Below are 15430 nucleotides of genomic sequence, written 5' to 3'. Positions count from 1 at the left end.
GAGAGAGACAGGGGAAGCAGGCTCCCTGCTGAGCAGAGAGCCCGATGTGGGGCTTGATCTCAGGAACCTGGGATCATGACCTGAGCCGAAGGCAGAGGCTTTGACCCACTGAGCCACCCAGGTGCCCCAATCCAGTGGATATTTTAAAAGTTCAGTCCACAACAGATTAGAAATTTAAGAAACAAAAACCAGTACCTTTACCACAGATAGTTTTAGAAATTCCATCAGTATTATAAATTGTGATTTTTTTAAAAAAATGCTATAATTATTTGTACCTAAAAAGAAATACCAGAATATATATTTGTCTGTATTACAGATTTCATGCTGAAAGAGCTATTGGTATCATTACCCACATCCTACCTGAAGATCATCTTCTTTTGGCTTCTTCAAAGAGGGTGAAAGGTACCCTTTGCAATTAGTCTCCAGAGTGTGTGTGTGTGTGTGTGTGTGTGTGTGTGTGTGTGTGTGTGTGTGTGTGTTTAAGATTTCTTTTGCTGCTGTCAGTTGTAATAGATGTCTGGTGTCATATATTTTAAAGATACATAGTTTAAAATCAGGCTATTTGTTTATTTCTTTGGATGGTAGCCTTAGGGTTAGACTATATCTGCATATTACTAAGATAACCAAGTCACTGATTTAAAGTATCTGCCTGTAGCTCTACCTAGGAATTTCCAGTGGTTCATAATAAAAGGTTCGCTTCTCTCATACAGCATTGTTAATAAGCCAGAATATCTTTTGTTGCTTTTTTCCTTCCTTCCTCCCTCCCTCCCCCCACCACTCCCTTTTCCTCTCTGTCATGCCTTCATTCGTTCATTTCTTTTGAGGGGAGGATAAAAGAAAGAATAACATGATTATTTGCACAGTAGCATGGGTTTTTCACGTACCTTCAGCCTTACAGTGTAGGATTTTGAAGCTCAGCTTTGTATCAGGTTACCCTTCATGTTGCAAGGCTCTTACCAAATACCACTTTCTTCTTTACTTATTTTAACCTTTCTTCTAATCACTACCAAAGCCCTTTCATTTAGAAAGCATTTTTTTTGCCAACATGATTGGGTCACCCGTGTGGTAATTCTGTGCATGCTGGAGAAATTTTACCTTAATTCTGGAACTAGTTCTTTTTCCTCCCTTTAGTTTTGCATTTTTAACTTAAAAATAATACATAATTGTTATAAAAATTAAAAGTTAGAAAAGAGAAAATAATAAATTAAGTCACCTGCAATCCCACCAATCCAGATTCAGCATTTTGGTGAATATTTTTTAGACATTTTTCCCTCCAAATAATGAAATGAATGAATTTCTTTAGTTTTATATTCTGCTTTTTTCACTTAATACCTTATGAATATTTTTTCATTGTAGTACCTGTGGATATATATCCTTTTGTTCTTTAAAAATGCTATAACGGACTAAACCTCTTTTACTTTTGCACATATGGACAATTTACCTAGAAATAAAATTATCTCATAAAAAATAATGTATTTTTTTTTAAGACTTTAAATGGATTTTGAAAGTCTTGTATGTGACTTTGAAATTGCACTGTCTTCTTGCCTGATTTGGTTAGTCAAGTGAGTAGGAGGAAACCAGTTCTTTCAGTTGTGTTTGGTTAGAGGTTATATTTTAGGAGTGTGGTTTCAAAATGTTCAGCAGTGCTTGGGGACTCCTTGACACAGTTTCATAACTTTGAAATTTTGCCTTTGCCTTGTCTTACATTGCTTTAAATAAGAAACTCACATCAGCAAAATATAATAGTCTAGTAAAGCAGAAATTCTGCAAAATACTTGATGTATACCATTGTTTTTAAGTTCATTATATTGTGCAAACTAGAATGGCCCCCAAAAGTTCATTTTTTTATTAACATGGAACTCATCTTTACCATTTCTAAACCATAAACACAAACATTTATAGAATTTAATTTTAAATTATGTGCTCTGATTAGCTTTGATAGATGGTTTGGAAGTGTGCTAATTTTATTGCTTTCTTAATCAGCTCTTATTTTAGAGGAGATTGCAATTGACTGTCATAATAAAGAAACTGAACAGAGGCTGCTTCAAGAGGCTCATGATTTGCACCTGTCTTCACTCCAACTAGCTAAGAAAGCTTTTGGGGAATTTAATGTACAGACTGCAAAACACTATGGAAACCTTGGAAGACTTTACCAGTCAATGAGAAAATTTAAGGTAGAAGCATGTTTTACTATCTTTTTCTCTCAGTAAATAATTTTAGGTAATAAATTATAATCTTAAATAATATATCTTCAGTAGTCTTCACTAATAAATGTACACTTACTGTACATCTACCTTGTTCCACAAAAGAATTGAGAAAATAACATAAAACAGCAGAGTCAAAATATAAATAAAATTCAAAATCTAAACCATGGAAAAATAAGGCATATCAAACCATGAAGGTTAATATGGTTATTATAGTTAGGCTTAAAACATAGCTATTAGCAGGGCACCTGTCTGGCTCAGTCAAAAGAGAATGTGACTCTTGATCTCAGGGTTATGAGTTCAAGCCCCACGTTGGGTGTAGAGATTACTTAAATAAATAAAAACTTCAGGAAAAAAAAAACAAAAACAGGGACCCCTGGGTGGCTCAGTCAATTGGGCATCCAGCTCTTGGTTTCAGCTCCGGTCATGATCTTAATGGGTTGTGAGAAATGAGCCTCAGTTGGGCTCCCCAATCAACGGGGAGTCTGCTTGAAGATTATCTCCCTCTGTCCCTCCACCAGCTTCTGTGCGCACACACACACAGTCTCTCTGTCTTCACTCGCTGTCTCAGAAAATAAATAAAATCTTTAAACAACAACATAATGTTAGCTTTGTTAAGTGTAGCCCTTACCAGGGGCTCCTGGTTGGCACAGTAGGTTACGTGTCTGCCTTTGGCTCAGATCATAATCCTGGGGGTCCTGGGATCGTCCTGGGATCATTCTGGCATCATCCGGCTCCTTGCTCAATGGGGCGTCTGCTTCTCCCCCAGCTCATGTTCTCTCTTTCTCCCTCTCTCTCTCTCAAATAAAGAAATAAAATCTTTAAAAAGAAAAAAAAGTATGGCCCTTAGCATAATGTCTGGCATGTGGTAGGTACACAAGAAATGTCAAATACTGCAAGTATTATTAATTGTGATAAAAATTTACTGAATTCTCTCTAAAAATTTTGGATTATAAGTTTTTAATATTGTTCATTTTAGGGTCACAATAAGGACAGGATGAGAGTCACTGCCTAAGATACTATTTTTTACCTGAAAATCCATTACATATCCCTCACTCAACCTGAGTTTTCTTTGTTGGAATAAAAATTGTCAGAATTCCAAAATAAAGTGTGTATCTATGTAACTGAATGTACTATAGTATGGAGTTTCTTAACAAGGTTCAGTTAAATTTTGGAGCATGTTAAGAAAGAAATAATTTGCATTTTGGAAAGTTTTTATGTTAATTTCTTCTAACAATTTTTCATTACCAGGACAGATTTTCTCATCATTTTTGGCGTAGAACACTTACTGTCATCAGCTTATGTGCATAGCTGCCCAAACCAGTAATGCTTCCCATAAGCAACTTCTGGATTAACATATTATGTCCTCTGATCTCCTTAGCACTTAGAAGAGTCTTACTTGGGAAGAATTGTTACTATGAGAGTATAGTCTAATGGCTAAAACAGCTCAATTATTTTTCAGGAAGCTGAAGAAATGCATATCAAAGCAATTCAGATAAAAGAGCAACTTCTTGGTCAAGAAGATTATGAAGTAGCCCTTTCAGTGGGACATCTGGCTTCTCTATACAATTATGACATGAATCAGTATGAAAATGCTGAGAAACTTTATTTGCGATCTATAGCAATTGGTATGTTTTTTTAAAATTTCTTAGTTGGTTAGAAATAACATGTAACATATCTTGTATGTTGTGTAAGGGAAGTGTAATTATGAAGATTTAAATGAGCTTAGAGCTGCTAAGGATATCCAGAAGCCACCCAAAAACCATCTCAAACATTTTGCTAAAGGGGATTTACTGATCTTGAAGCCAGTGATAAGAAGTAATGACAGTTGAGGCGGAGTATCAGGTATAGGCAAAAGCAGTTATTCTAAACTAATTACTTAGTACGCCCTTCATCACCTTTCTTCTGGCTGTAACATAGATCAGGTTTACCAGTTTTTGAATGTAATATCAGTGGAATCATACGATGTATATTTTTACATTTTGGTGAACATGAATTGTGAAATACATCTGTGTTGTTCTGTAACACTATTGCTTATTAATTTCCAGGGTTATATAATATTTTATTGGATTAGTATATCATTATTTATCCATTCTACTGTTAATGGGTATTCAGAACATTTGGATTGTTTCCATTTTGGGCCTGTTACAAAATAAGATACTGTAATTATCATCTAATGTGCCTGTTAAAATTTTTCCCTGTTTTGGGAACACCTGGCTGGCTCAGTTGGAAGAGCATGTGACTCTTGATCTCAGGGAAATGGCTTTGAGCCCTGTGTTAAAGTTTTAGAGTTTACTTAAGAAAAAAAATTCTTCCCTATTTTTATATTGGATTGTCTGTCATTCCTTATTGACTTACAGAAGGTCTTTATATACTATGGATGCAGCAAGCCCTTTGTTGGTTATATATTTTGCAAATAGATAACTCGGCTGCTTGTTTCTAAATGGTACCTTTCATAGAACAGAAGTTCTCAATTCTGATATTAATCTTGTCTCTGGGTACCCGATCTCATTAGTTCCTCAGCCTAGGGAATAAGATGAAGCCACCTTATTTAAAGAATTGAACTTGTGTTGTCTTTTAAGAACCTCTTATTGTTTCATTACTTGAGCTTTCTTTCTTTCTTTCTTTTGTGCGTGTGTGTATATGTGTTTTACTTTCAGGGAAGAAACTGTTTGGTGAAGGCTACAGTGGACTAGAATATGATTACCGAGGTCTCATTAAACTTTACAACTCCATTGGAAATTATGAGAAAGTGTTTGAATATCACAATGTTCTTTCTAACTGGAACCGGTTGCGAGATCGTCAGTATTCAGTGACCGATGCTCTTGAAGATGTCAACACCAGCCCCCAGTCCACTGAAGAAGTGGTGCAGTCCTTCTTGATTTCTCAGAGTGTTGAGGGACCGAGCTGCTGAGGGAGGACCTCAGTTAACTAATTTACCTTTTCCCAGATTCCAGGGAATTCATACTGTGAAATCAAAACCATGTTGTTTTTTGGGGCTGGAATTTGCATTGAAACACTGGTCCAGTCCATTGACCCTATTTGGGTGATCCCTATCTTGCAGAGTGTCTGTAGGAATAAGCATATATTCAGTTATATTCAGCATGTACCGCATGTATAAGTAGTCTGGCCCATATTTTCAACCTAGTAGAACAAACAACAGGAAATCTTTTTTTTTTTTTCCATTTTAAAAAATAATTCATTTTGCAGAAAGCCTGAAAAGAACCCCTAAATAAAACTATTTAAGAGTTTAAAAGAGTTGCATTCTTATTATGTAAGGATGATTTTTACAACTTTTTAACATATTCTTCCTTGTGGAGGTATTCAATACTGTATTGTAAAGATATTTTATGGGGAAAATCTTTATATGCAGTATAGAAAAGTTAACACAGTGCTAGTAGAAGAGGGACATCCTGACTTAGGTTTGGCTACCTTACCCAGAGAAGTGGATGCAACCACTCCAGAGCTCTGTTACAAGGGAAGGACTGTCAGATTCATCTGAACTGGACCAGTGTTGATCTGTAAGTAATAGAAAAGCTGACAGACCAGCAGTTTTATTAACCCTTTGGTTGTTTCAGGGTTTTTCGGTACAACAATGCAAGATGCTCTGATAGCGTTTGCTTATAGGACCAGGAGGACCTAAAAAGGACCAGCCTAATGTAGAAAGGGGTTATTTGGACCAGAGGCTTTAGGTTATTATTTTAGCCCCTGCATATACTTTTATCAGTAGAATGTTTCATTTAGAGGTATAATGAAAAGTGATAATGCAAAAATTATATTCATGTAATTAGACACCAAACCAGGGAAATTTGGCAATTACAGTGGCATATCTTTAGTCTGTGTGCACAGATGGCAATACCATAAGCAAGTCTATAAATATCTGCTGCAACCATCCCCCTCATTTTAAATGTTATCCTAATAATCAATGCAATTAACAAGTATATTGGCTAAGAGTCATGAAATAGCTCATGGGTGGGAATTTCAGGTTACTATATGGCTTGTGGGGATTAATGGAAAAACGAATGCCCAAAAGAAGCAATTCTTAGAAATCCTTCATTTTTATGGTAAATAATAGTACAACTATGTCATTTTCTTTGAAATTCGAGAGTCAAGTGCAGAGATCCCCTAATTATATATGTGTCACTAACTTGTCTTCCTGTTCATTGGGTTTTGATTTTTTTTTAATCTTATGCCAGTCAGGTTATTTAATGTTGAGGTAATTAATACTCAAATTTGGAAAGTTGTGACATGTAGCAATTAAGAAACAAAGTCTTTTGCTGTTACCTCAGTTCTTACTATAGTGGCCTATGTGGTGCCTCTATAGTTAAGAATCAGGGTTTCCCCCCCTATTTTCAGGGGTTCATGACTTGGCTGTCAGAGATGTCGCTCTTGGCTAATGCTTGGAGTAGTCTGTGGGTGAGTGGATGTGTGTTGAATTTTGGTTTTCTTTTAACATGCACATTAGGGTTGGAGGGGGGAAGAAATGTAAACTGCCACATTGAGTACAGAAAAATTAATTGGAGATTTCGGGTAAATTTGATTTTAAACGCTTTTTGGGCTTCCCAAACCTAATCTTGTTTAAAACTGTTAATTGCAGTCTTGTTAGTTACTTAAAAACACGAGCCAGTGTTTTTAAGTCCCCAGGAGGGGATTGACTGGGGAGGTACATAAAGAGATGAAGCAAGCCCAGACACTAAGACTGTAACTATGATTTCAAAACCTGGGTTTATTCCTCAAATTGAATTATTTCTTTTTCATTTTAAAGAGTACATTGGCACACCTGCACCTCCCCTCGCAGTTAATTGCAGTCTAATGCCAAGAGGCACCTCTTTATTAATTACCAAATAGTCTGTGTGACCAAGGACTAACATTTATCAAGTTACTCAGCTCTATCCTCATGGGCCTATATATTTAATACCTCCAAAGATATTTCCAGGATAGGCTTTGTATACTTTTGTTGGTTATTTAGAGTCCTGTGGTATGTTTGTGGTATAGGAATGTCATGGTAAATTGTTTTTCAATAAATATTTTGAAACTTAACGTTTCCATATGAAGTTTTTTTTTTTAATCAATGTGTATCTTTTGGTTTTGTGCACATGTAGCATTTCCTAGGATAAAATAAAGCAAATAACTTAAGGCCTCATCCTCTCTTAATTCAGTTTGAGCTCTACTTAGCTCACAGTGATAAAGCAACATGATACTTAGAAGCCTAAGATCACAGGGTGATAATGTTATGTGGCAGCCAGTTTTTCTAAAAAAAAAAAATCACTAGTTTCCCTTTATTACCACTGCTTTCATGTAGTTTTCTATAAATCTGTACACTTTGATTTAATGCAAAAACTGTAGGCTGAAAAAAGAGATTGACAGCTTGTTAGTGATACAACAAATAGTATGCTATTAATTCAGGTTGTAATGAAGAATAATACCCTAATGATTCTAAGTGTGGGATTTATCCTTTTCCTGGGGATGTTTAAGGTGGGTTAGAGAGGTGAATGTTACCTTGCTTTATGGGGTTAAAAAGAATACAAAGAAAAGAATGAAACGTACCTCACAATAACCAATAAGCTGCACAGATTTTTCACATATGGTGGGGTTGTGTATAAGGAAGCCTAGACCAACTTTAAGATTTTTCTGGAAGTACAGCAAAGTCATGTTAAATAAGGGGCCTTTGGTCTCATCCTTCCTGACTTTGATTTCTTCTCTTTTACCCAGTCTTTTTCCTAAAGTTGGTGCTACTCAGATTGGGTCCATCAGGGGACTCTGTGATCCTCCTGTGCCACACAGATGGTCAGTCCCTCCTGCATCCAGTGTAATAGAACTGATGGGGCTCTTCAGACCACAGTTTTTATGGGTCCCCAAAGCTGACTTTCCCAAAGCTTTAGGACCCTTCTTGTCATTGAAGCGCTGTCTCCTTGGTTAAAAACAAACTCACTGTTGCTCTGTAGTAATCTATGTGCAGGTATGCACTCATTTGTGAAAATAAAAGATTTGACAAAGGCCTTTGTTCCTAGCCTGCTTGGGAAGAGTTCGTAATGTTGTGAAAATTAAGTACAGAGGCTGCTACCTTATAAATAAACAAGAGTGCCATTTGGTGGCTCCTTACATGCAAACAGAGTGCTGAGCAGTCAACATCTAAAACACGACTGAAGCTTTTGGCCATACTTTACAAATTCAGAACGATGGTTTGCTTAAGTAGCAGGTATTCTTAACTGCCACTTGGTCTTTATCTTTTCCCTAGAATTCATAGCCTTGCTGCTGGCAAAACTGTTCCCTTTCTGGATGACAAAGTTACTACTGGAAAAATACTTATTTATATAAGTATGAACTTTTTTAAGAGTTTTATTTTTGCTTTAAAAATTAATGTATATATTTCACCTCTTGGCTTTGGAGGACCTCAGTTCTTGCTAGGAAAGAAAAAATTTTTTTAATCGGACATTTGGATTTTTCTCCAGCTTGAACACTAGTAGTTGTATTGTCCACAAATCTCAGGAATGTGTTAGGCAGAAAACTGGTTTTACCCTGTCGGTGATCTGAAGGAGTGTGCTTATTAAGTAATACTATTCTTTAATTGCAATCCTAGGTATCTATAGCATGAGTGGCCTTAGTGAGTTTGTTGAAGTGCACATTTTTTTTCAAAAGTAAAATTTAAGATTAAAAATATATGCTATATATAGATATCTAGAAAACCTGGTTTGTGGTGCACAAGTTAAGTGTTGGATCACTAAATAATTGTTGCAGGTACCATTTGTGTAACATTACTCATTTCTGTATATTCCTTTTATGGAAAGATGTGTTGCCATGGTAACTAAAAACTTTTCAATTTAGTTCTACTTTTATGATGTGAATGAATGCTACATTTTATTAAATATTACCAAGTCAGTACTATTTTTATACTTTATTAAGCAACAGGGGATTTTAGTTTAATAGGCTCAAGAGCTCTTAATGAAACAAATTACTAACAATTCTTTACATGAAAATCCCCACTAATAGTGCCACAGTAATTTCTATAGAAATATCTAGGGTCATTGATAGATTTTTTAAGACAATTCTTCATTGTGTCAGAATGATCTTTCATATCATCCTTAACAAAAACTTGTAGTGCCCACCATTATTTGTAACCATTGGAACCATACTAAGTATGTTTGTAACCAGCATTGTGATATATTCTGTACTTGTATTGCTAAAAATGAATTATTGACCTAATAAATATAGTGTTCCTGCATTCGTAGTGTATCTGTTTCCATTTCAGTTTGATCACTTTTGGTCGGGACTTGGGATTATTGCTGCAACCTGTTTTTATTAGAGAACAGTGCAAGAGAAACTGTTGAAACTAGAACAAAAGTGTTCTTGTTTGAGAAAAATAAGATGCGTGGCAGAGGAGACACATGGTACCAGCATCTGGAGATGGTGCTTATGAAACTACTTTGGAAAAGACAGCAGTACGTTAATTAATGCGGGGGGTTTTAATCTTTACAAAAGTAACTACCCCGTTCTTTTCCCTGGTCTTCCATCTCTGAAGGGCAGGAGGCCAGTGCAGAGACCTGAGGAAGTTGTGCCGGCGATAGTGGAGAAACCCTGCGTCTGTTTCACTTCCAGCTCAGCCTCTGAGCAGTAGGAATTTGAGGTACGTCATTATAAGTAAGCCTCTTTGTGTTTCATTTCCTCGTATGAATGGTGGGGTCATATTAGGTCTTTAAGAAAATCTGCCATGGAACAGCATTGAATCGTAAGCACACAGAACAGCTAGTGCCGGAAATGAAGCCACACTTTAAATTACTATAAAGAAAATTAACATTTCGACAATATCCCACCTTCACTTTGAATAGTCAGCACTGGTTTGGTCTCGCCTGCCACCTGCAGTGATAACTGACTTTTTCTACATTTTTTCTTTTTACATTCCCATGACTTTGAACATGCTGTTCTCTCTTTAATATGGAATGCCATTTCCTGCTTAAACTTTTATTTATCTGTCAAGCTCGGAGGACAAGGAAGCCTTCCCTGAAAGTTTGAGTAGCCTCTTCTTGGTACTTCAGCGGCATTTTATTTAAAACTTAGTCATTACCCTATAATCATATAACTTAAAGAATTAACACTTTCCAGCTTATAAGTGTTGCTGATTTGTGCATTTAACAAATTTTACATAGAATTTACTCTGTAGCAGATACTATTCTAAATGTTAGCCAACCACACCCACTTATTTTATACACATTCGTTTCTACAGTTCGAAAATTCAAAGCAAACTCAAACTCATCAGGATGGTTATTACCAAAAAAATAAAGTGTTGGCAAAGATGTAGAAAAGTTGGAAACCTCATGCATTATTGGTAGGATTGTAAAAAGGTGCACCTGCTAGGAACAACAGTAAGGTGGTTCCTCAAAAAATTAAAAATGGAATTACCATGTGATCTAGCAATTCTTCTTAGGGGTGGATGTTCAAAAGAATTGAAAGGATCTTTGATTTGTATACCATGTGCATAGCATTATTCATGATAACCAAAATGTGGAAGCAACCCAAATGTCCATCAGTGGATGAATGGATAAACAAAATGTGATACATCCATACAATGCAATATTATCTATCCTAAGTAACATTCAAAATAATAATTAAGAAATTGTTACTCCTTAAAAAGGAATTTTTAAAAATTTTTTTTCTAAGATCTTATTTATTCATCAGAGAGGGAGAGGCAGAGGGAGAAGCAGGGCCCCCATAGAGCTGGGAGCCGGATATGGGACTCTCAGGACCCCAGGATCACAACCCCAGCCAAAGGCAGACACTGAACCAACTGAGCCACCCAGGTGCCCCAAAAGGAAGGAATTTCTAACATATGCTACAACATTGCAACTTGAGGGCATTATGCTAAGGTGATGCAAGCCAGACAAAAAAGGGAGGGGAGAGTATACTGTATCTACTGTAAGTATGATTCTACTTACATGACTTATGTGGTCAAAGTCAGAAAAAGAATGGTAGTTGTCAAAGCTGGGAGGAGCTGAAAATGAGTGGTCACTTAATGGATATAGAGTTTCAGGTTTGCAAAATGAAACAGTTCCTGGAGATTCGTTACACAACAATGGATATACTACTACTGAACTGTACATTAAGATGATACATTTTGTGAGTTACCACAATTAAAGATCATTGGATGGGGCGCCTGGGTGGCTCAGTGGGTTAAAACCTCTGTCTTCGGCTGAGGTCATGATCCCAGAGTCCTGGGATCGAGCCCCGCATGGGGCTCTCTGCTCAGCAGGGAGCCTGCTTCCTCCTCTCTCTCTGCCTGCTTCTCTGCCTACTTGTGATCTCCGTCTGTCAAATAAATAAATAAAATCCTTAAAAAAAAATCATTGGACATTGCGGAGGGTATGTGATATGGTGAGTGCTGTGAAATATGTAAGCCTGATGATTCACAGACCTATACCCTTGGGGCAAATAATTTTTAAAATGTTAAAATCACAAGACAAACTTTCCAATTGCATAAGCAGTTATATAAGACATGATAAAGTATGATAAAGTTTGAAAAAATCTGAATGATCACTTCCATTCAGTGCCTTGATAAAACTTAAGTGCAATTTATTTACTGGATTAGAACATTGATAGAACATGCCAAACTTGAGTTGTATGTAAATTCCTGTTCAGCATACAAGCAAGAGCTGCTAAAGAGTATTTTTCTTTCCTGTTATTGGCTGTCTTCACAGCACACATTCTGTATTTGGTATGTTGGTGTCAGAGTGAGTAAATTGCACAAGACCAAACAAACAAAAGACTCATTTAAAAACCAACCTTAGGGGCGCCTGGGTGGCTCAATGGGTTAAGCCTCTGCCTTCGGCTTGGGTCATGATCTCAAGGCCTGGGATCGAGCCCCACATCAGGCTCTCTGCTCAGCGGGGAGCCTGCTTCCCTCTCTTTCTGCCTGCCTCTCTGCCTACTTGTGATCTCTGTCTGTCAAACAAATAAAATCTTTTTTAAAATAAATAAAAATAAAAGCCACCCTTAGGGGTGCCTGGCTGACTCATATAGTAGAGCATGCGACCCCTGATCTCAGAGTCATGAATTGGAGCTCCACATTGGGTAAGAGATTACTTTAAAAACCAACAGGGGCATAGATGGTTCAGTTCGTTAAGCATCTGCCTTTGGCTCAGGTCATGATCTCAGGATCCCTGCTCAGCAGGGCATTTGCTCCTCCCTCTGCCTCCCACCCCCGCTTCTGTGCAAGCTCACTCTCTCTCAAATAAAATATTTTATAAATAAATAAAGTCAAGTTTTATCTGAAGGTGAGAATTCTAGAGAGGCAGGGTGCTTACAATGAGAACAAGGACTTCAGAGTCTGGAGGAGCTGCCTTTTTACTAGCTGGGAGGATGTAGGCAAATTTCTGACCTTGGCTCCTCACCTTTCAAGTGAAAAGGACACTAATTGTCTCTTGGATTATTATGAAGATTAACCAGAAATGAATGCAGTGCCTGAGTCAGTACTATGCCCATTATAGACATTGTGGAAATGTTAGTCCTTTCTCCCTCACTAGAGGATTGTGGAGGCAAAGGAAGAGGAGCCTGGAAACTTCCCTTTTACTAAATAACGTGATGATGCAGCATGCCTAGCCAGGGGATTCCATCTGCCAGGATGACACCTTGAAGACTCAGCTGGTACCTAGCACCAGAGCAGTTACTTAGGATTTTGAGAGTAAGTAGGGTTAAGCTAAGCTCTTTGGCTTCAGGTCAGGTTTGTGGAGGAAGAGTGTTAAGGTAGATTGTGTCCTTTTGAAGGTTGGTTTCAGTGACAGAGAAGTTGGAGGAGGGAGTCTATCAAAGCCAACCAACATTTCCAGGAAGGTCACAGTTCACTAGCACAACCCAGGACAGAATGGTAGTACGGAAAGATTCACTCAGGCCTAAGATTGCCCTGGGTCCTCAGGGATCTCTCTGCCCCTACGGACATCCCATATCTCTTTCTTAACGTCTCCCTGATGGCTTATCATGTCCTAGAGACATCTCTAGTGTACTTTAGGATACAGACTCTGGAGCTGCACCAGAATCCTACATCTGCCATTTACTAGCAAAAAATGCAAGCAGTACAGCAGTGTCCTTGCCTCTGGTCATCTCAAAGCCATAGATAGCACCAGGCTCTCTGGGTGCAGACTCCCAGGGCCAACTTGAGAATTTAGGAAACTACTCCTACACCAGGAGAAGCTTATACCACAAGGGGGGAGGGGTAGGGAGGAGTGGGGGAGAGTGTTAAATGAGTTCACACAAACTTTAGGGAAAATCCCAAGAGGAGACTATGAGATCCTGTTTCTAGCCATACTGTGTACAGAGCAATAGTGAAAGGAGGGGAGGGAGCCCCATGAGGTGGAATGGGATTGATAAACTGACATTGAAAAACCAAACAATTTTTTTCTTTTCTTACAGGTGATATATATTAACTATTGGAAAATGCTAAAAAGTCTTTTTAAAAAAACAAAACACTTAAATCCTTAAGAAATCAAAACTTACATGAAAATGAAAATACAACAGTCCAAAATCTTTGGGATGCAACCAAAGTGGTTCTAAAAGGGAAGCTTATAACAATACAGGCCTACCTCAAGAAAGAAGAAAAATCTCAAAACAACCTAACAATATGCCTAAAGGAGCTAGAAGAAGAACAACAAACAAAACTCAAGCCCTGCAAAAGGAAGGAAATAATAAAGATTAGAGCAGAAATAATGATACAGAAACTAAAAACACAACAGTGTTTTCTAGTTCAGTGAAACTAGAAGCTAATTCTTTGGAAAGATCAACAAAATGGATAAACCTCTAGCCAGACTCATTAAAAAAAAAGAGGACCCAAATAAAATTACTAATGGAAGAGAAGATGTAACCACCACCACTACAGAAATAAATTGTAACAGGATATTATGAAAACCTATATGCTAACAGATTGGACAATTAGAAGAAATGAATAAATTCCTAAAAACATATAACCTACCAAAACTAAAGCAGGAAGAAATAGAAAACTTGAGCAGGCCAATCACCAGCAATGAAACTGAATCAATAATCAAAGAACAAAAGTCCAGGACCAGATGGCCTTACAGGTGAATTCTACCAAACGTTTAAAGGAGAGGTAATACACCTCCTCGAACTATTCCAGACAATATAAGAGGAAGGAAAACTTCCAAATTCATTCTATGAGACCAGTATCACCCCGATACCAACCAGATAGAGACATCACAAAAAAAGAACTACAGGCCAATATCTCTCATGTATGTAGGTGCAAAAAGCCAAATCCAACAATATATTTTAAAAATCAATTGCTCGTATTGCATGGAACACTGGATGTGGTACATAAACAATGAATTCTGGTACACTGAAAAGAAATTTTAAAAAAATCTAAAATCAATTGCTACAATCAAGTGGGATTTATTCCCAGGATAGCTGGCAAGGGTAGCTTAAAATTTGCAAAACAACATGATACATCACGTCAATAAGAGAAAGGATAAAAACTATATGATTATTTCAGTAGATGCAGAAAAAGCATTTGATAAAGTACAGCTTCCATTCCTGACTAAAAAAACAACAACAAAAAAAACCCGGGGCGCCTGGGTGGCTCAGTGGGTTAAAGCCTCTGCTTTCGGCTCAGGTCATGATCCTAGGGTCCTGGGATCGAGCCCTGCATCGGGCTCTCTGCTCAGCAGGGAGCCTGCTTCCTCCTCTCTCTGCCTGCATCTCTGTCAAATAAATAAATAAAATCTTTAAAAAAAAAAAAAAGAAAAAAACCCTTTGCAAAGTGAGTAGGTCTAGAGGGAGCATATCTCAATAAAGGCCACTTGGGAAAAAACCCATAGCCAACATTAAGCCCAATGGTGAAAAACTGAAAGCTTTTCCCTTGAGGTAAAGAACAAGACAAGGCCATCCACCTTCACCACTTTTATTTAACATCGTACTAGAAGTCCTAGTCATAGCAGTCAGACAACAAGAAGAAAGAAAAGGCATCCAAATTAGTAAAGAAGTAAAACTCTATTTGCAGATGACATGATACTATATATAGAAAACCCTAAAGACCCTACCCGCCCCCCCCAAAAAAAAAAAAACCCTACTAGAACTGATAAATGAATACAGTGAAGTTGTAGGATAGAAAATCAATGTACAAAAATCTATTGCATTTCTATACACTAATAATGAAGCAGCAGAAAGAGAAACTAAGAAAACAATCCCATTTATAGTTGCACCAAAACAAATGAAATATCTAGAAATAAATTTAA

At 37.3% G+C, this 15430-nt stretch overlaps 1 protein-coding gene across 1 annotated transcript in view; it reads left to right on the top strand.

Annotated features, from left to right (window-relative positions):
- LOC111151386 (amyloid beta precursor protein binding protein 2) overlaps positions 1–7244 on the top strand; it is a 59862-nt gene extending 52618 nt beyond the window's left edge. Inside the window, exons 10-13 of the mRNA XM_022509373.1 lie at positions 317–402; positions 1984–2174; positions 3667–3832; positions 4865–7244. Coding sequence (XP_022365081.1) covers positions 317–402; positions 1984–2174; positions 3667–3832; positions 4865–5118 — 697 coding nt within the window. The 3' untranslated portion in view covers positions 5119–7244. The remainder of the gene's footprint in view (positions 1–316; positions 403–1983; positions 2175–3666; positions 3833–4864) is intronic.
- Positions 7245–15430: the final 8186 nt, after the last annotated feature.

This window comes from Enhydra lutris, unplaced genomic scaffold (genome assembly GCF_002288905.1).
Source record: "Enhydra lutris kenyoni isolate GAN:26980312 unplaced genomic scaffold, ASM228890v2 scaffoldscaffold26, whole genome shotgun sequence".
Classification (NCBI taxonomy): Eukaryota; Metazoa; Chordata; class Mammalia; order Carnivora; family Mustelidae; genus Enhydra; species Enhydra lutris.
The sequence above is the reverse complement of the archived record's forward strand: the minus strand, read 5'-3'. Positions and strand labels throughout refer to the sequence as shown.